Consider the following 27456-nt stretch of genomic DNA (forward strand, 5'->3'; position numbering starts at 1 on the left):
TCAGGCTACAACAGAGGTGAGGAGAACGTTGCCTCTTTGTGGGTCGACAGAGAAGCCGACTGGTCCCAATAAAGCGGCGAGATGATGTAATCGAGCAGCGAGGGAGAGAAATCGCAGGATCGAGGATGAAAATAATGAAAGACGACAATAGTGCCACAAAAACCAGCAGGAATTAGTAGTGGTTTTAAAAAAGAGACGTATTTATTGTTTAAAATGTGCCATATATCTGAACAGATTCACGTCAAACAGAGTTAAAGTAAATGTTGTGTTTCTCCATCCTTTATGCATGTGTGTGTGTGTGTGTGTGTGTGTGTGTGTGTGTGTGTGTGTGTGTGTGTGTGTGTGTGTGTGTGTGTGTGGACTGACCGTGGTGCATGAAGCCATTGTTGCAGAGCCCCACTCCCAGCGTCACAGCATCCTCCCGGGTGGAGCAGTCTCCCTGGGAAACAGAATCAATGACGCACACAGTCAGTCACCACAATGCCTGTTTACACCTCTCATACCCGGCACGCTGCTGCAGCACCGGGGATGAGGGTGATCCCTGACAGTCAGGGGGGGAATTATAACTCACCGTCTAACGGAGACAATTACAGAACTGGGACTGATTCAACTCATCCAGGCCTGGCTGATTAAATAGTACATCTGATAAATTAATGCTCTGCTTTTATGTCATTATCATAAGGGAGGAAGGAAGGAAGGAAGGAAGGAAGGAAGGAAGGAAGGAAGGAAGGAAGGAAGGAAGGAAGGAAGGAAAGATGGAAGGAAGTAGGAAAGGGAGGAAAGAAGGATGGAAGGAAAGATGGAAGGAAGGAAGGAAGGAAAGATGGAAGGAAGGAAGGAAGAAAGGAAGTAGGAAAGGGAGTAAGGAAGGGAGAAAAGATGGAAGGAAGGGAGAAAGGAGAAAAGAAGGAAAGAAGGGAGGAAGGAAGGAAGGAAGGAAGGAAGGAAGGAAGGAAGGAAGGAAGGAAGGAATGAAGGAAGGAATGAAGGAAGGAAGGAAGGAAGGAAGGAAGGAAGAAAATATGGAAGGAAGGAAAGAAGGAAGGAAGTAGGAAAGGGAGGAAAGAAGGGAGGAAGGGAGGAAGGAAGGAAGGAATTAAGGAAGGAAGGAAGGAAAGAAGGGAGAAAAGATGGAAGGAAGGAAGAAAGGAGAAAAGAAGGAAAGAAGGGAGGAAGGAAGGAAGGAAGGAAGGAATGAAGGAAGGAAGGAAGGAAGGAAGGAAGGAAGGAAGGAAGGAAGGAAGGAAGGAAGGAAGGAAGGAAGGAAGGAAGAAAATATGGAAGGAAGGAAAGAAGGAAGGAAGTAGGAAAGGGAGGAAAGAAGGGAGGAAGGGAGGAAGGAAGGAAGGAATTAAGGAAGGAAGGAAGGAAAGAAGGGAGAAAAGATGGAAGGAAGGAAGAAAGGAGGAAAGAAGGAAGGGAGGAAGGAAGGAAGGAAGGAAGGAAGGAAGGAACGAAGGAAGTAAGGAAGAAAGGAGAAAAGAAGGAAGGAAGTAGGAAAGGGAGTAAGGAAGGGAGAAAAGATGGAAGGAAAGAAGGGAGAAAAGGAAAGAAGGGAGGGAGGGAGGGAGGAAGGAAGGAAGGAAGGAAGAAAGGAAGGAAGAAAGGAAGAAAGGAAGGAAGGGAGAAAAGATGGAAAGAAGGAAAGAAGTAAGTAAGGAAGAAATGAGAAAAGAAGGAAGGAAGTAGGAAAGGGAGTAAGGAAGGGAGAAAAGATGGAAGGAAGGGAGAAAGGAGAAAAGAAGGAAGGAAGTAGGAAAGGGAGTAAGGAAGGGAGAAAAGATGGAAGGAAGGGAGAAATAAGGAAAGAAGGAAGTAAGGAAGAAAGGAGGAAAGAAGGAAGGAAGTAGGAAAGGGAGGAAAGAAGGGAGAAAAGATGGAAGGGAGGAAAGAAGGAAGGGAGAAAAGAAGGAAGGAAGTAGGAAAGGGAGTAAGGAAGGGAGAAAAGACGGAAGGAAGGAAGGAGGTAGGAAAGGGAGTAAGGAAGGGAGGAAAGATGGAAGGAAAGAATGGAGAAAAGGAAAGAAGGGAGGGAGGAAAAGCAAAGACGGCAATAAAGGAACGAATGTCGAAAGGGAGGTAGGAAGAAAAAGGAGTAAAGGAGGAAAAGAGGAAAGGAAGAAGGAAGGAGAGAGCAGGAGGAAAGAAGGATAGAAGAATTGGGTTAATGGGTTAATGTCTGCTGTCATCGGCTACAAAACACCTGACGCTTAAAAACAAACGAGACAGGTGGTTTTTATTTTAAGAGGAAACTCTCATCTACGCACTGAAGAATAAACGGGAGAAGTTTTATTTACGGTGGAATAAACTGCAACATAACTGGAATACACCCCAGAAAAATAAAGTGAATGTATTAAAGTTGCATCGCCCCTGATGCCTGATCTAAGTGGGATGAACTCTTACCTGCAGGATCAGCCAGTCCACCAGTTTACTGGCCGGCACCACCGATTTAAAGTGTTTCAGGTGGTAGTCTCTGTCCCTAAAGGAGAAACAACAGCAAATTAAACATGAAAACATGTAGAACAGTCACAGAGAATGTGTTTGGTAGTGACTTTTACGGTGGCCGAGACCCGCCATTGCGGAAAATTAAAGAAACGCTGCAAATAAAAATAAACGCCGCTGCAAATAAAATAAACGCTTTGCAAAAAAAATAAACGCTGAAAATAAAAACAAACGCCGCTGCAAATAAAAGAAACGCTGCAAATATAAAGAAACGTAGCTGCAAATAAAAGAAACGCTGCAAATATAAAGAAACGCAGCTGCAAATAAAACAAACGCTGCAAATATAAAGAAACCCAGCTGCAAATAAAAAAAAAACGCTGCAAATAAAAAAGCCACAATGGAAGTGAATTACCGGGGACTATTTTTGCTGATGCACCGGTGTTTTTTACGTGAGAGGAGAAGAAGAAGACGTAAGTGAGAAGGAATAAATAAGAAGAGCGAGGAATAAGAAGAACAACGAACGAGAAAATAAGTGAAAAGGTTAGTGTTCAACGTCGCTACGTGTAATTTTTAATGTGCAACACCGGTGCGTCGGCAAAAATAGTCCCCGGTAATTCACTTCCGTTGTGGCTTTTTTATTTGCGTCGTTTTTTTATTTTATTTGCAGCGTTTCTTTTATTTGCAGCGGCGTTTCTTTTTATTTGCAGCGTTTCTTTTATTTGCAGCAGCGTTTCTTTTTGTTTGCAGCGTTTCTTTTATTTTCAGCAATGGCGGGTCTCGGCCACCGTAGACTTTGGTTTAGTAAAAAAGCAAATAGGATATTGTGCAATATTTGGATTCATGTATAAAGTGAACTACTTCTAAACATGCTCTTATGAATATTTAGCATAATATAATGGGTATATGTATATATGTATATGGATGTAGCAAAGGGCTGGGTTATAATAAGCACAGGCTTCTTCCCACTCCTTTTGCACAAGGACATTGTCTGTCTTTTGCATTTGGTTTTATTCCCTGCTTTACTTTAGTTTATTTTCCTTATGTTCAAATAAACTGAAAAAAAATAAAACATTTGTTTTTTTTCCCACTAAACTCCCTCTCAACGGTATAAACCAGAGAGGGGTTTATCACTTTGGAAGTTCAATAAAACAGATGGAGAGATTGTGTCTGTTTATGTTTCACATAAACCTTGTAATTGACTGATACAACTTACAATGGCAATTTAGTGATGGATTAAAAAAAGCAGAGTGATATTACATAATGAGCGGTTGGCAGGCGGAGCGGCCGCCTTTGTGTGTTAATGGGATTTATCTTCAAACCAAAAGCTCTTTGTTTGCACCGACGGCAACCCTGCACACTTCAGTCAGCGGTGAGTGATGGAGGGAAAGATGGATGGAGAGATGATGGTGGAGGGGTGGAAAAGGGAGGGGTGTTTGTGTACATCTGCGTGTTGCAGAGGGATGTCATAGACCGACCATGTGTATTTTCAGTCCCTTAGCTGAACATAAGCAGTGATTAGAGGGACATATTAAGGCTGGGCGATATGGACCAAAAGTCATATCTCAATATTTTCTAGCTGAATGGCGATACTCGATATATATCGATATTTTTTCTGTGCCATAATTGGGGTTTACCCCAAAACATTATAGCATAGCATCTCTGTTAGCTTCATTTTCATGTCAGTCAGTTTTAATACAAAGCCTCGTGCCAAATGTCACACAGGTTCCTTTATTAACAGAGGTCTGCACAATATCAAAATATATAAAACAAATGAAATAAAAATAAACTGCCTGCATATATAGAATAAAAATGCTTCTTGAATAAAATAAAACAAATATCCCTTTCCTGCATAACAATTAAATTAAAATACACTGTGTAATTAATACAATGTAGTAACAGGCAGACTTTTCCACTGAGGTTGACAGTTGTGCAAATAACAAAACATTTGTGCAAATCTCAAATAAAACATTTAAGTCAATTTGTCACAAAATATGCTATATCAAAATCATATTTTTTTTTTTAAATCGATATAAACGATATTGTCTCGTACCATATCATGTTTGAAAATATATCAATATATATATTAAAATCTCAATATATATCGCCCAGCCCTAGGACATATTATTAAAGAAATCACTTTTGCAATGCTTGAAGGCAAAATACAAAACATTGACGGGGTATTTTTCCATCACATGAGAAATATTCCCATCAAATCTTAGGCTACATGAAAATTGTTGTTTTTTCCAGTGATGAGTCTTGTTTTAAGTGTAATGAGATTTTTTTTTTACTAAAAATGAGACATTTTAACTAGAAATAAGACTCTCATTACACTTAAAACAAGAGTCATTACCAGAAAAATAACTTATTTGACAATTTTCACCTGTTTCAAGTAAATTTTCACTTAAAATAAGTAGAAAAAATCTGCCAATGGAACAAGATTTTTTTGCTTGCAATGAGAAGATAAATCTTGTTCCATTGGCAGATTTTTTCTACTTATTTGATGTGAAAATCTACTTGAAACAGGTGAAAATTGTCAAATAAAAAGTTATTTTTCTGGTAATGAGTCTTGTTTTAAGTGTAATGAGATTTTTGCAGTGTAAAAATGACTATAATGCAGAGATATATTCCATAATTTGCCTTCTGTCCTCCCTTGACTCACCAATCATCACCACATGGCCATCAGAGGAAGACAAAGCGCACTCATGGCCTAACAGCAGCGTAAACAACAGCATGCAGAGGCATCGGGGACGGCTGCAGACTTTATTATCCTCCGCGTCAGCTGTTATGAGGCCGGAGTCTGCATCTAATAATGCTTGTTTACCGGCGCCTGCGTGTGCGCGGGGAAACCATGATGGGAGTAATCTCCAGCAAAGGTTGATACAGTCAAGCTATCAGACTGTTTAATAGCTGTTGTCATTGTGCGCACGTGCAGGCCGGCGAGCACGGCCGGCTGTGTGACGCCTTTACGGTCGTGCAGACGCAGAACTTTATGAGTATCACACTCATAAATGTAATGAATATTTATCTGTTCAAGTGGGTGAAAGGAAAAGAACGACGGAGTATTGGGGCCAAACTAAGACAAAAAAAAGGGAAATTACGAGAATAAAGTCATAAAATTACGAGAATAAAGTCGTAATAGAATAAAGTCGTAATATTACGAGAATAAAGTCGTAATAGAATAAAGTCGTAATATTACAAGAATAAAGTCGTAACATTACGAGAATAAAGTCGTAATATTACGAGAATAAAGTCGTAATATTATGAGAATAAAGTCGTATTATTATGAGAATAAAGTCGTAATATTATGAGAATAAAGTCGTATTATTATGAGAATAAAGTCGTATTATTATGAGAATAAAGTCGTAATATTATGAGAATAAAGTCGTAATATTATGAGAATAAAGTCGTAATATTACGAATAAAGTGGTAATTTACGAGAACTCTAACATTTTCTCCCTGTGTTAAAATGTTGAATATTGAGCATCTTGTGAAGTTATATTTATATATTTATAATATATTTAATATTACAACTTTATTCTGGCAACATTATGACTTTATTCTCGTAAATTTACGACTTTATTCTCATATTATTATGACTTTGTTTTCGTAATTTACATTTTTTTTTCTTAGTTTGGCCCTAATACTCCTTACTCCTATACTCCGCATAATGAGGAATAAAAGCAGATAATGAGAAAGGAATATCATTCACACTCCCACTTGACAAATGTAATGATTCATCAATATGTGTTCAACAAACCCAAAGCTCCATAAAGACTAAAGGATGAGTGGGATCTTAATCCTTTAAGAGCGTTCTCTCTCACACAAATCCATTCATGAAGTCCTGGCACCTCGAGCTGCACTGAACGCTGAACAGAGGTGGTAGTAACGAGTTACATTTACTCAGTTACATTTACTTGAGTCAGTTTTGGGAAATGTTGTACTTTTAGGAGTAGTTTTGAATCACTATACTTTTTACTTTTACTTGAGTAGATTTGTGAAGGAGAAACTGTTCCTCTTACTCCGCTACATTAGGCTACGTTGAGCTGTTACTTTTCTTTTATCCCTTTTATCCACGTACGCGTCAATCTCATGACATCACTGGGTGATTCTTTGGTAAAAATGTTTGTTTTTGCATGTTTTGTCACATTTACACAGACTCAAACACACACAGAGTTTCTATGAGTTCATGTTTGTTCTAGTTCTTCCTGGTTAAAAAAGAAAAGTACAAAGGCTTGAAATTTTGTGCTACTTGTGCTTAATTTATTTTTTTTATTCTGTTATTATTTTATTTATTTTATTATGTATTAAAGTACTTGAATTTACTTTAAGGTTGTTTTAATTTAAGCTATTTTTAATTTATTTTATTATTTTATTGATTTAATTTGCCTGAAGATGATTATTTTGTACTTTTGTCAGTTTGAATGTTTGTGTTAAAAAAATAAATCAGACGTTACTCAACAGTTACTCAGTACTTGAGTAGTTTTTTCACCAAGTACTTTTTTACTTTTACTCAAGTAATTATTTGAATGACTACTTTTTACTTCTACTTGAGTCATATTATTCTGAAGTAACAGTACTTTTACTTGAGTACAATTTTTGGCTACTCTACCAGCTCTGACGCTGAAGACGTGAATGTACAGCAGTTCAAAGCCGACTGCGCGTCAACAATGAGAAGGAAAGGGGTTGGAGGGCCGGTGATCCTGGCAGGGCTACAGGCTGCAGGGAGGGGTGACACGGGGGCAACGCGAGCCCGTCATGAATATGCAGCCGTGCACCTGGAGGGCAGCGGCATTAGCATAAGTGGCAGGAGGGAGCGAGGGGAGCGGGGGGGAAGGAAGGAGAGGAACGGGGAGGAACGTGGAGGAACGGGGAGGGCAGGTACGTACTTGATGACTGGCGTGTGGAGGCTGTGCAGGCGGCAGTACAGCCTGACGCCCTGGAAGAGAAAGAAAGAAACCAGAGCGCTTGAGTCACAGATCGTACACACCTTTGGCAAACGAGTAGGAAGGAGATGCCTGTGGAGCATGAAAAGAGTCGCCCCGGGGCTATCGTTTCAGCCTGGAAATTAACACGGTATTCGGAGGATAATGGGCTCTGACATGAGCTTTTCTTTCACTCGAGTGCTTTCAGGGACTGTATGTGACAGTTTACACAAACTCCTTCTTTCTAGCACAGGGGTCGGCAACCCAAAATGTTGAAAGAGCCGTATTGGACCAAAAACACAAAAAACGAATATGTCTGGAGCCGCAAAAAATGAAAAGTCTTGTATAAGCCTTAGAATGAAGGCGGAAGGCGAGATGTCGAGAAATGTCGAGAAAAAAGTCAAAATGTCGAGAAAAAAGTCGAAATTTCGAGAAAAAAGTCGAAATGTTGAGAAAAAAGTCAAAATGTCGAGGAAAAAGTCGAAATGTCGAAAAAAAAGTCAAAATGTTGAGAAAAAAAGTCGAAATGTCGAGAAAAAAGTCGAAATTTCGAGAAAAAAAGTCAAAATGTCGAGAAAAAAGTCGAAATCTCGAGAAAAAGTCGAAATGTAGAGAAAAAAGTCGAAATGTAGAGAAAAAAGTCGAAATGTAGAGAAAAAAGTCGAAATGTCAAGATTAATGTTGAAGTACAATCTCGAGAAAAAAGTCGAAATGTTGAGGAAAAAAGTCGAAATGTTGAGATTAAAAACGAAAGGAAAAAGGAAGAAAAAAAGGAAAAAAAAGAAGAAAAAAAGAAAAAAGAAGAAAAAAAAGAGAAAAAAAGGAAAAAAAAAGGGAAAAAAATAAGAAAAAAAAGAAAAAAAGGTCAAACATTTTTGAAAAAGCTCCAGGAGCCACTAGGGCCGAATGTGGCTCCGGAGCCGCGGGTTGCCGACCCCTGTTCTAGAAAAACTCAAATGTTGAATAAATGTGTAGATAAAAACAAAACAATGCAGTGCAAACAACTAAATCTTTAATACCTTGTTAAAAACTGCATAAACAATTCTTCATTCCAGCTTGTAGTGTTTGCAGAGTTTATTTTTCCTTTCAGTTTGAACTAACGTATTAGTTTTTAGAATGGTGCTCACCTTGGACATGATGTCCTCCATCTCGCTGCGGGCCTTGTACGTCCCGTCGTCGTAGCGGAACCGGTACATCGATGTCCTCCATCTCGCTGCGGGCCTTGTACGTCCCGTCGTCGTAGCGGAACCGGTACATCACCTGCTCGTTCTTGAACTGGTGCTTGTCCGACACTGAAATATCAGCAGAATAAAACAAAAAAACACGTCACTTCAGCTGGATTCCAGCCTGTGAATGCAGTTTGAGAGTTTCTGGGTTCATGAACACAGTTGGAGGTTGAGTGGAACCTCTAACAGCAAATATAACGTGATGATTGTGGTCATTTCAACCACTGTGAGCAGCTAAAAAGATTCATACTCATTATATTTGAATTGAGTCATTATAATGTATTAATTGGTTTAATAAATATACTTCATAAATTCCCAAAAGAACAGGTTTTTGTTGCAACTAAGGCTGGGACTTTATCGCATTAATTACGATTAATACAGAAAAATAACGCGACAAAAAAAAAATAATGCATTTAATCGCAATTTACTTTTGCACTCCAAACAGTGGGGAACGTTTCTCATTGCACGAGTTCCCGGTATAAGTTCCCCGTAATACTGATGCATGGTACTCAACAGGATTTTTTAAATTTTACTAAACAAAAACAAATGTGTTTAAGACATACACAGTTTACAAAGATTCTTGAAAAAGCTTGAATATACAGCTAACTTGAATTAAAGTTTGTGCCTTGTGGACAATGCAATCATATTCCTATTATTCATATTGCACTTGTTAACACTCAGTTATCAAAATAAACACAATTTTGTTGTTTAAGCTCATTTATGTGTCAATTCAATGATTCAGTCATATACTAAAATCCAGTTAAATTGAAAAATGTTGCTTCTCGTGTCAAATATTGATATGCGATTAATTAATTACAAAGCCTCTAATTAATTCGATTTTTTTTTTTTTTTTTAAATCGAGTTCCACCTATAGTTTCAACATAATCTGAGAATTAACGCCAAGGAAAAAAATGGAAATCTACACTGCAAAAACTCAAAATCTTAACAAGAATATTTGTCTTATTTCTAGTTAAAATGTCTCATTTTTAGTCAAAAACTCTCATTACACTTAAAACAAGAGTCATTACCAGAAAAATAACTTATTTGACAATTTTCACCTGTTTCAAGTACATTTTCAAAAAATCTGGTTCCATTGGCAGATTTTTCTACTTATTTTAAGTGAAAATTTACTTGAAACAGGTGAAAATTGTTGTTTTTCTCCAGTGATGAGTCTTGTTTTAAGTGTAATGAGATTTTTTTTGACTAAAAAATTAGACATTTTAACTAGAAATAAGACAAAATCTCATTACACTTAAAACAAGACTCATCACTGGAGAAAAACAACAATTTTCACCTGTTTCAAGTAGATTTTCACTTAAAATAAGTAGAAAAATCTGCCAATGGAACCAGATTTTTTTGCTTGTAATGAGAAGATAAATCTTGTTCCACTGGCAGATTTTTTCTACTTATTTGATGTGAAAATCTACTTGAAACAGGTGGAAATTGTCAAATATCAATTTATTTTTCTGGTAATGAGTCTTGTTTCTAAGTGTAATGTGATTTTTTGACTAAAAATGAGACATTTTAACTAGAAATAAGACAAATATTCTTGTTAAGAGTTTGAGTTGTTGCAGTGTATCAGGCTGAAGAACGTGCAGCAGAGAGCGAGCTGCTTTTGGCCTCACCCCGCGTGACCTGAGGCGCTGGATTTGCAGTCATAACTGCAGAGTCGGCACGTCAGCGTGGAGGGAAAACTCAGAGGCAACAGTTTAAGGTTCCGGGTGCAGAGATGCTCCTTCACAGTAACTTACCCAGGACCACATCTCTGTTCAATCCTGCAGCCCCTCCTCCCGTTAGTCATGCTGCTCTGAGCCATCTCCATCTCTGACAGTCCTGCTTCACTTCAGGTATTCATGCAAACCCTTTCTCTTTAGTGAGCTCATGTTCTCCGTGACGACTGATAGAGGAGTGGTTTAAAGGTTCTACTTTCTCAACATCTCTTCTCTGAACCTGTCTGGACTCGGTAAAGTTCTCGGTAAATTGCTCGGTCTTTGGAAAAGCTTAATTAGCTGCTCCCATTTGTAAACAGCTTCCCCGTTGCCGTGGTTACTCATCAAAACAGCCGACAAAAGCTAGCATAATTACTGGAAAAAATCTTTTAAAATGACACAGAATTCAAGCTGGTGCAGAAAAATGTTTCATAAATCTCTTGCGTTAAAGGAAACGAGCGGAGTAGACTCTCTCAAGATGATGCAAAGCAGAGGTGGTAGTAACGAGTTACATTTACTCCGTTACATTTACTTGAGTAAGTTTTGGGAAATATTGTACTTTTAGGAGTAGTTTTGAATCACTATACTTTGTACTTTTACTTGAGTAGATTTGTGAAGAAGAAACTGTTCCTCTTACTCCGCTACATTAGGCTACGTTGAGCTGTTACTTTTCTTTTATCCCTTTTATCCGCGTACGCGTCAATCTCATGACATCACTGGGTGATTCTTTGGGAAAAATGTTTGTTTTTGCATGTTTTGTCACATTTACACAGACTCAAACACACACAGAGTTTCTATGAGTTCATGTTTGTTCTAGTTCTGCCTGGTTAAAAAAGAAAAGTACAAAGGCTTGAAATTTTGTGCTACTTGTGCTTAATTTATTTTTTTATTCTGTTATTTTTTTATTTTATTTAATACTTTTTTTATATTTATTTATTTATTATTAAGTACTTGAATTTACTTTAAGCTTATTTTAATTTAAGCTATTTTTTATTCATTTTAATTTATTTTATTATTTTATTGATTTAATTTGCCTGAAGATGATTATTTTGTACTTTTGTCTGTTTGAATGGTTGTCTTAAAAAAATAAATCAGACGTTACTCAACAGTTACTCAGTACTTGAGTAGTTTTTTCACCAAGTACTTTTTTACTTTTACTCAAGTAATTATTTGGATGACTACTTTTTACTTCTACTTGAGTCATATTATTCTGGAGTAACAGTACTTTTACTTGAGTACAATTTTTGGCTACTCTACCAGCTCTGGTTAACGGAAACGAGCGGAGTAGACTCTCTCAAGATGATGCAAAGTAACGCGCTCCAACCAGCTCACTGCTATTCAAGCCCATTTAAAGCCATTCTTCTGTAAATTGGTGCATTTCTACGCAGCCATGATTGCCAGTGCTGCGTTTTGTTGTCACTTTTGTTAGCGACGTATTCAGACATCAACAGCCTGAATTGACCTGAAATCAGATTTGCTTTTATCTTCCCACTCGTTACGAGGATGCATCAGTGCAGCCCGGCGTTCAATAGTTCAGCCCACATTATCTCTGCGTTTCCACAAGCAAACTGATCTGTCGTTATAGTTTTAACAAAGGAAAGAAACGAGTGTTTGGTTCTGAAGGAATTATGTGAAACCAAACTCAAGCTGCTAAACTTTGAATCCCTATACAGAACTATTACATATTTAATCTGCTGACAGTAAAAAGAGCATACGCAAATGTTTGAGGGAAATCTCCAGTTGTAGATTACTGTCTGGATTGGGTGAGAAATAACTTTGAATTATTTAACAAAAGCACACAATTGCTTAATTCCCATAATATCCCCTACTTGCACTAATAGAGATATAGTTGAACTTCAAACTTTTAAAATAATGTTTAAAGCAAAAAATAGATCATTACCAGAACAGTTACAACATTTGTTCAGATTGGAGGATGAGGAGGATGAGGACAACAGACTTAAACTTGATTTCAAACATACTTTTGCAAGGCTAAACATAAAACAAATGTGTATTTCTGTTACAGGTGTAAAATTATGGCATGGACAAAGCAAGGAACGGAAAAGTTGCACAAGTTTGTATCAGCTTAAGAAAATGTTTAAAAAAGAAAAGATAAGTGCCTACAAAAAAGAAGGAGAAAGAGAAAAAAATAGATAGAAGAGTGGTAGTTTTGTTTGTTTTCTTGTTATAAATATGTGTATAGATTAGGAATGGGTGATATTTTACCGTTCACGATAAACCGTCAAAAATATTCCCCACGGTAAGAATTTGTATCTCACGGTAAAAATTATAAATTTCCGTTGGTGACGTTTTTGTGTAAAGAGGATTTATAGTTCTGTGTTAAATCCACGCACAATGTACGTGAAGGAAGGAAGGAAGGAAGGAAGGAAGGAAGGAAGGAAGGAAGGAAGGAAGGAAGGAAGGAAGGAAGGAAGGAAGGAAGGAAGGAAGGAAGGAAGGAAGGAAGGGAGGGAGGGAGGGAGGGAGGGAGGAAGGAAGGAAGGAAGGAAGGAAGGAAGGAAGGAAGGAAGGAAGGAAGGAAGGAAGAAGGGAAAAAGGAAGGAAGGAAGGAAGGAAGGAAGGAAGGAAGGAAGGAAGAAGGGAAAAAGGAAGGAAGGAAGGAAGGAAGGAAGGAAGGAAGGAAGGAAGGAGGAAGGGAAAAAAGAAGGAAGGAAGGAAGGAAGAAAGAAAGAAAGAAAGAAAGAAAGAAAGAAAGAAAGAAAGAAAGAAAGAAAGAAAGAAAGAAAGAAAGAAAGAAAGAAAGAAAGAAAGAAAGAAAGAAAGAAAGAAAGAAAGAAAGAAAGAAAGAAAGAAAGAAAGAAAGAAAGAAAGAAAGAAATGAGCCAGACAAACAAAAAAAGAAACATGGCGGATCTGAGAGCGAGATAGATTTATGGTTAAAAAGGTGGAGTTGAATTGGTATTTTTTTATCGTTATCTGGATAAATGCCAGAAATTATCGTGATAATGTTTTAGTCCAAACCGCCCATCCCTAGTACAGATAGATTGGTGTTCAGTAAGTCAACGTAATTGTACTAACAGAGAGGGGCAGGTATCATACGTTTTCTTCTTCCTGCTCCTTTTCTTTCATGGTGATAATGTGTACTTTATGGAATTTTGTACAACATTATTAAGAATATATGCCATGAATGGAATCAATGGAATGAAATGAAATAGAGGCAAAAGTTTCAAAATAGGTTCTTGCTCACAATAACATCAACCTCACATTCAAAGAAGCTGCTGGTTTTCTCAGTCTAGACTTGAAGTGCCCTCATAAAAACGAAGGAATGTGCCACCAATTCAGTTGTTGCAAAGTTTCAAGTGCGGGATTTGAATTTAAGAGCAAAGGAGTTACGGAAAACTCAAGTACGAACAGGAGTGCTAAAATGACTCAACAATGTACACCAGATAGGATCACGTAGGTGAATTGGGCTGAGTGTTGTTTTATTACACTCATCCTGCAGATTACTCAATATAAATACAGTATATTTGTCACTGATTTCATTTCAATAACTAAGCGATGACTCCTGCATTCTGCCTGCCAGGCTCAGCCCGCTCCAGATTACCCACAAAGCCTCATTACGCTCCCACAGATCCCTCCGTGTCATCGCTGCACGGCCCTGCGGTGTCAGGCCACGACCAGGGAGGATCTCTGGGGATTTTCCACAGGTATTAAGGAACACGAATGTTGGTTCTCAGCAAATTTCCCTCAGAGTGCGGTGTGTGCAAACGGTGATGGCGGTTAGCTCCACTCCTGCAACATCCCAGACAACTGCCTTCATACATAATTCATCAATGTTTGTGTGTGAATGCCGGTTTCGTTTCTAAATGCATAATTGAAGCCGGTGAGGCCCGTGAGCGTCGCCCTGAAGATAAAATCGTGGTAATAATGGGGCTCTTTTCCAGTAAAATCATTACCACACTTAAAACTTCAAGTCATTGCGGGTTTTACCATAAAACCTTTTGGACTAATGTGTTACGTTAACGAGTTGTAGAAGTAAAAGAGAGTGAAAATCCAAGTCAGAGAAGCTAAGAATGACTAAAGGGAAAGCTGCAAGCAGCGATGAACGGGCCCTCCCACCCTTGTGCACATTCAGGCTGCAGTGGAAGCTTGTATGACTTGATGTAGATTCTTCAGGCCTGGACATTTAGCGGATGAAACCAGCCACGACTCTCTATATCAAACCATTCAAAAGTTATGGCAGAAAGTAGGAACTATCAGATATCGACCAATCAGAAGAAGGGGCGGGGCTAATTTGCAGCAATTGTGTTCAAGGACTCAAAACCGAGTACGATGAGTGTTAATGTGAAACCACGCCCATTAATGCAAACCATGAAATATCAAATTTATCCCCAAGCCTGGCTTGCATGCCCAATTTGGTGCCTTTTGGGGAACTATCAAATATGGACCAATCAGATGAAGGGAGGGGGGGCGCGCTTTTTGGCGTCTACGTCGCCACGGTAACACTTTTGACTGAGAAAAGTAATGCCCGTAGTCACAGGATGGAGACGCACATTTTGATGTTAACACACCTGGGTGCACGTTACGGTTCGGGCCGTATTAACTGCCGAAGGAATGGCATAAATTGCGCCAAAATGACACAATTAATTCAAAATGTTCAAAATGGCCGACTTCCTGTTCGGTTTCGGCCATGGCCATTAAGTTGAAACATGATACAGGTGTGTACCGATTTTTGTTCATGTACGTCAAACCGTATTATGGGGCTTGAGGCGCAAAGTTTTTTTCTGTCTGAACCGATCAGATGAAGGGGGGGCGAGCTTTTTGGCATCTAGCGTCGCCACGGTAACGCTTTTAAAAGAGAAAAGTAATACGCGTTGTTGCAGGATGGAGACGCACATTTTGATGTATAACACACCTGGGTGCACGTTACGGTTCGGGCAAAGAAGCAGCTGAAGGAATGGCATAAATTGCGCCAAAATTACACAATTAATTCAAAATGGCCGACATCCTGTTTGGTTTCGGCCATGTCGCCAAGAGACTTTTCTTTAAGTTGCGACATGATACAGGTGTGTACTGATTTTTGTGCATGTACGTCAAACCGTATTGTGGGGCTCGAGGCACAAAGTTTTCTAGGGGGCGCTGTTGAGCCATTAGGCCACGCCCATTAATGCAAACCATTAAATATCAAATTTTTCACCAGGCCTGGTTTGCGTGCAAAATTTGGTGACTTTTTGGGCACGTTTAGGGGGAAAAAAAGCCCTCCTTTCGTCAGAAGAAAGAAAGAAAAAAAAAATCCTACAGATACAATAGGGCCTTCGCACTGTAAGTGCTCGGGCCCTAACAAGTTGTGAACAAGAGAAGTGGAGATTCTTTTGTCTCACCGTGGTGAATGATGCCGTTTTCCAGTAAGGCTTGTCCCAGGTTGACTCCCTCCTCCGGCTTACTGATCTCTCCACTTTCTATCAGCCACGACACGAACTCACTGAGGGGACAAGACAGAGGCACAGATAAAGATAAAGGTCCGCTTTCTGGAATTGATCAGCTATTATTTGTTTTTATTCCTGAATTTGACTCGGGGACATTCGCTTCGACCTTCATAATGTGAGGAAAGAGGAAAAACAATCGGGCCCGGTTCATTTCTTTCCCGGCAGATTTTGGCTCTCGTTGAGCCCCGGGTTAGTTTCTAAACAGCATCGGCTACAAAAGGATAAGGATAATAAAAGAAGAGATGGGAAAATGGGCAGAGGTTCACCAATCTGTGAAATAGCACGTCTGCAAACTGTGAAACAATTTCAGAATTGTGTTGGCAGCAAGAGAGAGATAAGCTGCCGATCAGATCTTCTTCTTCAGAGAAGGAATTGCAGTTATCAGCAAGACATTGCTAAATTGCTTCCTGCATCCATTATAGAAAGGCCCAGGTTCACGGCAGAGGAGTCTGGAAGCTGAACCGGCCGGCCCGTGGGCCAGATTTGTGACGTACTAGCCCACAGCTAATATGTCACAAAGTGACCAATAAGACAAAGTTCTGGGACTTTTGTGCGGTTTGCATCCTATAATCGGACAAGAATGGCATAATATTCCTCCAGGAACAGGTATATGGACAGTTTTTCAAGAAAAAAGAGAAAGAAAGAATATTATACATTATATAGTGGTAAAGATTAAGCTGAGAGCCAAAAGCTGTTTTAATTTCAGCTGTTGCGCTGTTAATATGCCACTTTATTAAGTTTTAATATTTTTTCAGGCGTAAAAGTAACCGTTAAGATCCCCAACCTGGGCTCAGTTTATCCAAATAACGCCTTTTAAGAAATTTGACTTGACGTTTTCGGGGATGAGAAGAGCCGCCGCCCCCGGGGAGCAGCAGCAGCAGCTGTTACCATGGTAACAGCAGCAGCAGCAGCAGCAGCAGCTCACAGCCCGAGAACAGACGTCATCGCTGGGTCGACCCACGCCGTCATCCCGGGAGAGAAACCTGCAGCTCTGTTGAGAATTACGCTGGCTGAAATAAATCATTTAGGAAGATAAATGTTGGTTTAATAGATTAAATCTAACAGTTGTAGCCTGTACGCCTTAAGAAATTTGCTCCGAAAATTTAGAGATTTCTGCCTGCCGACTCCGGAGTTTATGGGTCCGCGTTAAATCGACTCAGAACCTACGGCGTACGGCGCGCGTCGCTGCGTAACCTACGCCGTAGGCTCTGCGTCGATTTAACGCGGAACCATAAAACAGCTCCGCTATCTTCACTTCAGCTTTATCTGAAAGTGTGTAAATTACCCGGATAACAGCTTTGTGGTTTCTGAAAACTATTATATCAGAAACATCCAAAACAAATCTGACGAGTCACAGGATTATTTCTCTCTATTTCCCACAAAAAAATGCTTGCTCCCTCGGTCACAATCTGAGACGAGTCTGCAAATGATGTTTGCCCTCGGTCGGCGAGTCAAATCGACGAAGAGCCTACGCCGTAGGCTACGTAACCTACGGCGTAGGTTACGTAGCCTACGGCGTAGCTTACGTAGCCTACGGCGTAGGTTACGTAGCTCCGGCGTAGGTTAAGTAGCCTACGGCGTAACCTAACAGCCTTTATTCCAGCGCGATCTTTGCAAACAACGGACAAAAAAGGGATTATGTACATTCACTGAGTGAATATTATGAAAGTAAAATATATATTTCTCGCTAGAAATGTAATCAAAACGCATTTTTATGCAGAAACTAACTCAAAATATTGATTCTATTCACAAAAAAATAAGAAATGTCCGCCATGTTTTTTTTTTTGGATTCAAATGACGACGAAAAGCATTCTGGGAAATGTTCATACCCCCTCGCTCGCGAAGTCAGCATGTGAAATCCCTCGATATGAAGGGGATATTCTCAGCCCCTAGCCCCTCGTTATGCCCCCTCCCCCTAGGTGGAAAGAGGAGTTGGGACACCACTACCTTCACGGGAACGCGCAAAATGTAGGGGGAGGGATCAAAACGAGGGCGAGGGGGAGAATTGGGACGCACCCTAACCCTGTCCTCAATGAATAATGTTTGACAGGAAGTACACATGCGTGTGACAGTTTCAAGTGAAGGAAAGAGGATAAGGTCAGTTTCAGGGTGCGTCTTATACGAGGTGGCAGCTCTGCTCACAGCGACAAAGCTGCACACAGATGTTAGTTACTGACTCAGTCTAATACGGTTTTCACAGATGGTAGAGCTGTAAAACGTCAGCGACCACAGATCGGTGCAGATCTGTTTGTTTTGGGCAGAAAAGCGGCGAATGCGTGCATTTCTGAACAGTCTAAGTGCTATTTAGGGCTGATAAACAAGAGCGAACATTTTCAGCCACATTTACACCAAGAATTCTGTGTGGTGGCCGGGACCGGGTTCAGCATCCGGGCTCGTCATTCATCCCCCGTCTGGGCCGTGTTTCTTATGACCTGCTGGATTCACGCCGACGTGGGGCCTGATGACGTCGGCTACCGGGGAGTGTAGCACCCTATAATGTAATAACACCTGAAAATGTAATAACATTTGCACTTAACTCAATCGAAAATGTAATAAAACCCAATAATGTAATAAAATATCCTGACTGATATTGTAATAACATTTTTTACAGATAATGTAATACCTTATTACATTATTGGGAATTTATTACATGCTACTCAAAGTCTGTAATTTAACCCAATAGTCATTCTGGTGTTTCAAATCCAGCGTATATAACATTCTTAGATACTTAAAACACAAAATGTAGAACTCTGGACTGAAAATGAACATTATATATATATATATATATATATATATATATATATATATATATATATATATATATATACCATATTACCGAGAAAATGTGAAATATCATCAAACTGTTATTTTATCTACGTTTACATTTTAGACTATTTCAATTCAGGGGGTTTGCAGATAAAAAAAAAAATTATAGGTCCAACTATTTGCACCCATAAAGGGGGAATAAAACATAATCTGTTTTCACACTGCAAAATAGTCACTAGAAATAAACCTACATGAAGATTAAAAAGAAAGGCTGCAGTGAGAGTGTGGTCTACCTGTACAGTGGAGGGTTGGGCTGCACCTTTGTCTTCTGAGACTGAATGTAAAATGTTCGTCTCTGCCTTCAATAAAGAAGTGTTGTCTTTACAGTCTGCTCACTCTTTTAATACTCGTGCATCTACCTGAAGAGCCGGCCCTTTGTCCTTGCTGACATCATGTGATTGGTCAGCACTGACTACAACAAAATGGCTTTAAAAAGAGGAACATTCACAGAAACATTGTGTCTGATGATTTGACAGAGGCTTTGATGAAGCAATAAAACGGACGAAAGACATTGAACAATATAACGGCAACATTACTTTCTTCACGTTTCTGGTTACGATGTTGCTTTCTTTCTTCACTCTGACAGTTGTGACCCCTTTAAGGTCACATGATCATGATCCTCAGTCTTGTTGTGGAAGAAAAGATGTATTGTAACTTGCTCTGAGGAGGAGACAATAATCTAAAGACCTTCAAAAGAGGAATAATGAGCCTGATCCCAAAGTTGGAGAATATTCCACCTGCTACACCACAGTGAATTCATGAGCAAAGAAGAAACACATTGTAAAGCCTTTTGTAGAATCTATATAACATTATATATTTATGATTCAAGTGTGGGCCACTTATGTATCAATTGTGAAACATTAGGATATAAACATGAACTGGATAATATAAGCTGACTGAAAGATGCCCAGAGAACATAGTTGTAAATCTGAAGGGATTTCTGGTGATCATTCTGTCCATTTTCCACATATGTTACATTTAACGATGTCAGCAGGAACAAGCTTTACATCTGGGACCTGCTTGTTCAGCTTTACAAAGACCAGTATCAGAATAAGATCTGAAAGTAAAGTACCCTTCACCAGTCCTGATAATTGAAGGTTTTGAAGTACTGTTGTTCAGACATTTCAAGTTTACTGATTAAAAGTGTGAATGAATCCATCCATGAATCCATGCTTATTTGAATTCATGATGACAAGGTGGACAAATCAATGTACTGTATTCTCTTTTCTTTTATTCAAACAAGTCAAACATATTTTCATCTGAATGCAACAGAGTGGATCCAACAGAAAAAGTTATGAACTGCTGAATATATATATATATATATATATATATATATATATATATATATATATATATATATATATATATATATATATATATATAATATATATATATATATATATTACATTATCAGTTTTGGAAAAAAAAGAAAAGACCCACCTGAAAATGTAATAAATTCCCAATAATGTATTAAGGTATTACATTATCGGTAAAATGTTATTACAATATCAGTCAGGATATTTTATTACGTTATTGGTGAAGTTATTTCATTATTGGGTTTTATTACATTTTCGATTGAGTTAAGTGCAAATTTTATTGCATTTTCAGGCGTTTTTACATTTTCAGGACATTATTACATTATAGGAGCTACAGGGAGGCCGTACTGTTTGTGTGCACGTCTTGCAAGCGCGGCGGCCGGCTCGTTTCAGCTATGGGCCGGCTCACACGATCCAACGGGTGAAACGGATCCTCTCCGAGGCCGAGCTGGCCTGGAGCTCCTTTGGGAACTTTGTGCGGAGCAGCAAGTTGAAGCAGAGGGAAGGTTATCCATGCAGAGGACGTCTCATCGTGGTCAGGATTGCGTTTGTTTAGACCGACCGTTGCAGCACTGCAAAAACTCGAAATCTTACCAGGAATATTTGTCTTATTCTTAGTTAAAATGTCTCATTTTTAGTAAAAAAAATCTCATTACACTTAAAACAAGTCATTAACAGAAAAATAACTTGTTATTTGACAATTTCCACCTGTTTCAAGTACATTTTCACTTGAAATAAGTAGAAAAATCTGCCAGTGGGACAAGATTTATCTTCTTATTACAAGCAAAAAAATCTTGTTCCACTGGCAGATTTTTCTACTTATTTCAAGTGAAAATCTACTTGAAACAGGTGAAAATTGTTGTTTTTTCCAGTGATGAGTCTTGTTTTAAGTGTAATGAGATTTTTTTGACTAAAAACGAGACATTTTAACTAGAAATAAGACAAATATTCTTGTTAAGATTTGGAGTTTTTGCAGTGAGGTGGTGCATATTCTACAAATGATCTCTTCCCACAAATATCACTTAGAGGTTTGGGCACACACACGTCAACCATCCATATTTTAGCACGGCAGCCCTGCTCTCTCATCTTCACACCCGGTATGTGCTGAGCAAATGTTTGAAGGAGAAAATTACATTCTACCGTCTCTGCCTGTCATGACGCTGAGTAGAACCCCCCCCAGAGTGTGTGCGTGCGTGCGTGCGTGCGTGCGTGCGTGCGTGCGTGCGTGCGTGCGTGCGTGCGTGCGTGCGTGCGTGCGTGCGTGCGTGCGTGCGTGCGTGCGTGCGTGCGTGTATGTGCTCATTAATTCTGAGACAGAACATCCCGCCATGAAAATAAATGCGTGAGAAATTGGTTCTTATATAAGGATTAGCTCTTAGGAAGTCATGGAAGTTAGAATGAATCAACGTGTGTGTCAGAGTTGGTAGTAACCAGTTACATTTACTTGAGTAAGTTTTGGGAAATGTTGTACTTTTAGGAGTAGTTTTGAATCACTATACTTTTTACTTTTACTTGAGTAGATTTGTGAAGAAGAAACTGTTCCTCTTACTCCGCTACATTAGGCTACGTTGAGCTGTTACTTTTCTTTTATCCCTTTTATCCACGTACGCGTCAATCTCATGACATCACTGGGTGATTCTTTGGGAAAAATGTTTGTTTTTGCATGTTTTGTCACATTTACACAGACTCAAACACACACAGAGTTTCTATGAGTTCATGTTTGTTCTAGTTCTGCCTGGTTAAAAAAGAAAAGTACAAAGGCTTGAAATTTTGTGCTACTTGTGCTTAATTTATTTTTTTATTCTGTTTTATTCATTTTATTTATTAAAGTACTGGAATTTACTTTAAGCTTATTTTATTTTAAGCTATATTTTATTTTTTGTTAATTTTAATTTATTTTATTATTTTATTGATTTAATTTGCCTGAAGATGATTATTTTGTACTTTTGTCTGTTTGAATGGTTGTGTTAAAAAAATTAATCAGACGTTACTCAACAGTTACTCAGTACTTGAGTAGATTTTTCACCAAGTACTTTTTTACTTTTACTCAAGTCATTATTTGGATGACTACTTTTTACTTCTACTTGAGTCATATTATTCTGAAGTAACAGTACTTTTACTTGGTACAGGTTTTGGCTACTCTACCCACCTCTGGTGTGTGTGAACACACAGGTGTGGAGGTGTCTGCATGTGTGTGAATAAATTCGACCCAAACAGCCATGATTTCAAAGATTTAAAGGTGTGTTTAGGCTCACCAACCAATGGCTACTTTACCTAATTTTTTTCACACTTGTAGAACCTCTAGAAAGGGTGGTCCCCAAAAGTGATGATCGCAAACTTGGTCCCCGTCAACCATAAAAACCAGTATGTATGTGTGTGTGTGTGTGTGTGTGTGTGTGTGTGTGTGTGTGTGTGTGTGTGTGTGTGTGTGTGTGTGTGTGTGTGTGTGTGTGTGTGTGTGTGTGTGTGTGTGTGTGTGTGTGTGTGTGTGTGTGGAACCCGCGACACCTTGAGCCGCGTTGAATCGGTCCTTTTAGTCCTCCTGGGGTACAGGAGGAATATTTCCTCATCATTAATAAGTCCTGCCAGGTGCACGGCCCCGCTGTGCGTGTGCGTGTGTGTGTGTGTGTGTGTGTGTGTGTGTGTGCACGGCCCCGCTGTGTGTGTGTTTGTGCAGCGTGAGGACGGAGGTCAGACCCAAACGCTTTTCATTTCCCGTTTTCACCCACAGTAAGCGTGAACGTGTGCATTAATCATCTCTCTCTCTGCTCACGTCTAAGCCAAAGGCTGTTAATTGACACAGAGAGGAGACACAACTGAATGTGAGGTGATGTGTGTGTGTGTGTGTGTGTGTGTGTGTGTGTGTGTGTGTGTGTGTGTGTGTGTGTGTGTGTGTGTGTGTTACATAAGAGTCGTGTTAATTTTGGACACAGAGCTGTAATGGAAGTCAGTTTGATGAGCAGTAATAGTGAAGTGTTGAGAGTGGGGAGATGGGAGGAGGACGGCTCAGAGACGGATGGAAGGCGAGGAAAATGGATTTAGAAGAGGATCTGCTAAATTTGTGGCCACTTGTGCATCCAAATGAAAATATAAATGAAGATTCTCACAAAAAAAACCAACAACTCTTTTTGAAGTCATTTGAGGAAAAAGCAAAAAAAAAAGTTTGATAGATGATAATTTGTCCAAATTTCATACAATTCACCTTGCAGACAGATGGAGGAAGCTGTTAATACACAGAGGTGTCAAGTAACAAAGTACAAATACTTCGTTACCTTACTTAAGTAGAAATTTTGGTTATCTATACTTCACTGGAGTCATTATTTTTCAGACGACTTTTTACTTTTACTCCTTACATTTTCACACAATTATCTGTACTTTTTACTCCTTACATTTTAAAAACAGCCTCGTTACTCTATTTCATTTGGGCCTTTAAATAAAAACTATCCAGTTAAATTGCTCCATCCGGATAGAGTGAATTTGGTTGTGGTTGTTTCAGATGTTCTTGTCCAGTTTTGTTCTTACATCCGTTCCCTCAGATTCCTGCAACTAAACTTGGATGTACATTCCAATAAAGGTTAGGATAAATGATAACATGCCTCTGAAGTTTGACTTTTTGCACCATTACAATACTTATAGGCAACTAGTCATCATATCTCCTGCTCTCTGAAACACATGTTAATGCTCAATAGTACACATATATGGTTCTTTAATATATTTGCATTATACTAAGACACATTCATTTTCAATGGCTTTTGTCCTTAATGGCTTTTTTCCCCCTTACATTACTTTTACTTTTATACTTTAAGTAGTTTTGAAACCAGTACTTTTATACTTTTACTTGAGTAAAAAACTTGAGTTGATACTTCAACTTCTACAGGAGTATTTTTAAACTCTAGTATCTATACTTCTACCTGAGTAATTAATGTGAATACTGAAGACGCCTCTGTTAATACACTGTACCAGCTCCCAGTACGATGAGCGGTTGTGAGAAATAAGCATGTGGTTTATTGCATCGTGACCAGCGGGTGCGGTAATGTAAATGACTTTGTGGCTGCGCGACATAAGACTGACACCGATTTCACACTGTAGTCCATCAGAGCACTTGTTCAGGAGCAACAAATCTGGAAAAATACAGCAGGAAAGCGCAATGACAGCGAGATGGAGGAACTGAGACGCAGTCGTCGACGATGAAACTGGTGAAAACAACAAGATCAAACAATGTTTTCCTTTTGTTTGTGTCTTTATTTCTGATCTTAACATTTAAATTCCAAATTTTTATAAAAGCCAGTTGCATCAGGGGACGAAAACCTTTGCGTGCTGGTATTTTTGTAACCAATCCTGTTTGGAAACTAGTCGGGACCTGTCGGGGAGGAAATCAACCGGATTTCATTGTTTTTATTCTTCCCTCACATTATGAAAAGGTAAAAACAGTAAATAAAAGGATGACAATATAATATAACATCATGACGCTGCTGTGCTCTGGCCGGGTCAGAGAATATAAACCAACACCGGCCGTTTCCCAGCGTTGGACGGCAGACGTGATGGGATTAAGCTATCGCCACAACCGGGTGACGTCAAACCGGCAGTCAGCGTTTCTGTTTAATGCAATAACCACTCAGAGCTCGCCTGTCGCTAATATCATCACCAGCACAAATGCAGAGAGATAATGCCGGTGCACTCACGGACAGGAAATGAACCAGCGATAAAGTGAGAAAAGTGGGAACTGTTGCGGAAGGAGAGTGGATGTAGAGAGAGAATGGAGGCCGACGCAAAGACGGGGAGACGACACTTGTAAGTAGGGATGGGCGGTATGGACTAAAACATTTATCACCATAATTTCTGGCATTTATCCGATAACAATAAAAAAAATACCAATTCAACTCCATCTTTGTAACTATAAATCTATCACCACATTCAGTCTTTGGAGCCAAAACACTGCTCTAAAAGATACTAAATACTACACCAATGGGAATTTATCTTTCTTCCTTCCTTCCTGGCTCATTTCCTTCCTTCCTTCCTGGCTCATTTCTTTCTTTCCTTCCTTCCTTCCTTCCTTCCTTCCTTCCTCCCTTCCTTCCTTCCTTCCTTCCTTCCTTCCTTCCTTCCTTCCTTCCTTCCTTCCTTCCTTCCTTCCTTCCTTCCTTCCTTCCTTCCTTCCTTCCTTCCTTCCTTCCTTCCTTCCTTCCTTCCTTCCTTCCTTCCTTCCTTCCTTCCTTCCTTCCTTCCTTCCTTCCTTCCCTCCCTCCCTCCCTCCCTCCCTCCCTCCCTCCCTCCCTCCCTCCCTCCCTCCCTCCCTCCCTCCCTTCCTTCCTTCCTTCCTTCCTTCCTTCCTTCCTTCCTTCCTTCCTTCCTTCCTTCCTTCCTTCCTCCCCCCTTCCTCCCTTCCTTCCTTCCTTCCTTCCTTCCTTCCTTCCTTCCTTCCTTCCTTCCTTCCTTCCTTCCTTCCTTCCTTCCTTCCTTCCTTCCTTCCTTCCTTCCTTCCTTCCTTCCTTCCTTCCTTCCTTCCTTCCTTCCTTCCTTCCTTCGGTTTATCGTGAACGGTAATATATGGCCCATTCCTACTTGTAAGTGAGCGTCAGTGGAAAACAAACTGCAAAAGCTGGTAGGAATCCCTCTTCTCATTGCAACGAAGATACACACGAAAGCAAAAGGTTTAAGGATCCGTCTCGTAAAAAAGGGGAACAGCCAGACTTCTTCATGTGACACTGCCGACGCTCGTCTCTAAGAAACGCCGTTCCGTCCCTGAGCAGCTCATTAAACGGCTAAATGTCCTGGAGGTGTGTCTGACGCGACGGCAGCTAATGCACTGCTACCAGCCGCTGCTTTTACCCTCGTAAGAGAAAAGCAGCGGCTTTAATGATCTGAGAGAGGCCGGTTGGCAGCGACGCAGACATGAAGGTTTCTCTCTCTAGACGGGTCAGCCGTCCCCGTCACAGCCTCCTTTTCTGGTTTGTTTTTTCTCCTTCCCAAAGACGGGCCCAGAAAGAATTTTAATTGCTGCTCGGGGTTTCACACACTGGGATGCGTGCGTGCGTTTGTGAGAAGCAGCCGAGGGAAACTTAAGCAAGTATCTTATTATTTACGCGTCGCACTGATAATGAAAGCGAGGATTGGGCTGAAGGTCTAGTGCAGGGATCAGCAACCCGCGGCTCTAGAGCCGCACGCAGCTCTTTAGCGCCGCCCTAGTGGCTCCAGGAGCTTTTTCAAAAATGTTTGACCTTTTTTTTCCTTTTTTTCTTATTTTTCCCTTTTTTTTCCTCTTTTTTTTCCTCTTTTTTCTTCTTTTCTTCCTTTTTCCTTTCCTTTTTAATCTAGACAATTCGACTTTTTTCTCGAAATTTTGACTTTTTCCTTGACATTTCGACTTTTTCTCAACATTTCGACTTTTTTCTCGAAATTTTGACTTTTTTCTCGAGATTGTACTTGAACATTAATCTCGACATTTTTCATTTTTTTCTTATTTTTCCCTTTTTTTCTCATTTTTTCTTCTTTTTTCCTCTTTTTTCTTCTTTTCTTCCTTTTTTCTTCCTTTTTCCTTTCCTTTTTAATCTAGACAATTCGACTTTTTTCTTGAAATTTTGACTTTTTCCTTGACATTTCGACTTTTTTCTCGAAATTTTGACTTTTTTCTCGACATTTCGACTTTTCTCTCAAGATTGTACTTCAACATTAACCTTGGCATTTCAACTTTTTTCTCGAAATTTCAACTTTTTTCTCGAAATTTTGACTTTTTTCTCGAAGTGCATAATGAAAAAAAATCATTCTAAGGCTTATACAAGACTTTTCATTTTTTGCGGCTCCAGACATATTTGTTTTTTGTGTTTTTGGTCCAATATGGCTCTTTCAACATTTTGGGTTGTCGACCGCTGATCTAGTGAGAGTCTCGTCAGTGTTTGCAGCTCGGCTCCTTCTGTGACCCGTGAGAGGAAGGGGGGCCTCATTACGGCCCAGAGGACGCGGGGGTGACACAGTTTAGGCAGTTTGCCAGGATTTGGGGGCCTGCTGATCTTACGTAACGATTTGTAAAGATCACCATGTGAACGGCGTAACGTTTCACTCGCATTCCTGGAACCTGAAGGAACAAAACAGAACTCACTTTCCCATGAAGCACTTGGGCACGATGCTGAGCTTTTTGCGGCGGTCCTTGATCAGGTGCCGACTCTTGGTCATCATCATGTGGTAGAGCTTCTCCCCCTTCTCGGCGATCATCACGTAGGCGTCCCGCTCCATCCCCAGCTTGAGACCTGAGGACGACAGAGACGGAAGCAGGTCAGCGCCGAGAGGATTCCTAACATTTAGGCCCAATCCCAATTCTCCCCCTACTTTTCTTCACTCGCCCTACTTTTCTTCCCTACCCCCTAAAAAAGAACGGGGAAATTTTAGGGCACTTGAGATCTAGGGCACTTGACCCAGGTGCCTGTCCCAATTCTCCCCCTCCCCCTCGTTTTCATCCCTACCCTGATCAGGAAGCTGAGAGCCAAAAGCTGTTTAAATTTCAGCTCTAGCCCTGTTAATATGGCACTTTATTAAGTTTTTATATTTATTCAGGCGTAAAAGTAACCGTTAAGATC

General features: G+C 39.8%; 1 protein-coding gene across 1 annotated transcript in view; it reads right to left on the reverse strand.

Moving 5' to 3' along the window:
- Positions 1 to 27456, reverse strand: part of prex1 (phosphatidylinositol-3,4,5-trisphosphate-dependent Rac exchange factor 1) — a 176035-nt gene that overhangs the window by 82999 nt on the left and 65580 nt on the right. The window contains exons 10-15 of the mRNA XM_061734902.1: positions 26982 to 27129; positions 15639 to 15739; positions 8553 to 8656; positions 7329 to 7378; positions 2404 to 2479; positions 367 to 439 (exon numbers count right to left, since the gene is read on the reverse strand). Of these exons, the coding sequence (XP_061590886.1) occupies positions 367 to 439; positions 2404 to 2479; positions 7329 to 7378; positions 8553 to 8656; positions 15639 to 15739; positions 26982 to 27129 (552 nt within the window). The remainder of the gene's footprint in view (positions 1 to 366; positions 440 to 2403; positions 2480 to 7328; positions 7379 to 8552; positions 8657 to 15638; positions 15740 to 26981; positions 27130 to 27456) is intronic.

This window comes from Cololabis saira, chromosome 12 (assembly GCF_033807715.1).
Source record: "Cololabis saira isolate AMF1-May2022 chromosome 12, fColSai1.1, whole genome shotgun sequence".
Classification (NCBI taxonomy): domain Eukaryota; kingdom Metazoa; phylum Chordata; class Actinopteri; order Beloniformes; family Belonidae; genus Cololabis; species Cololabis saira.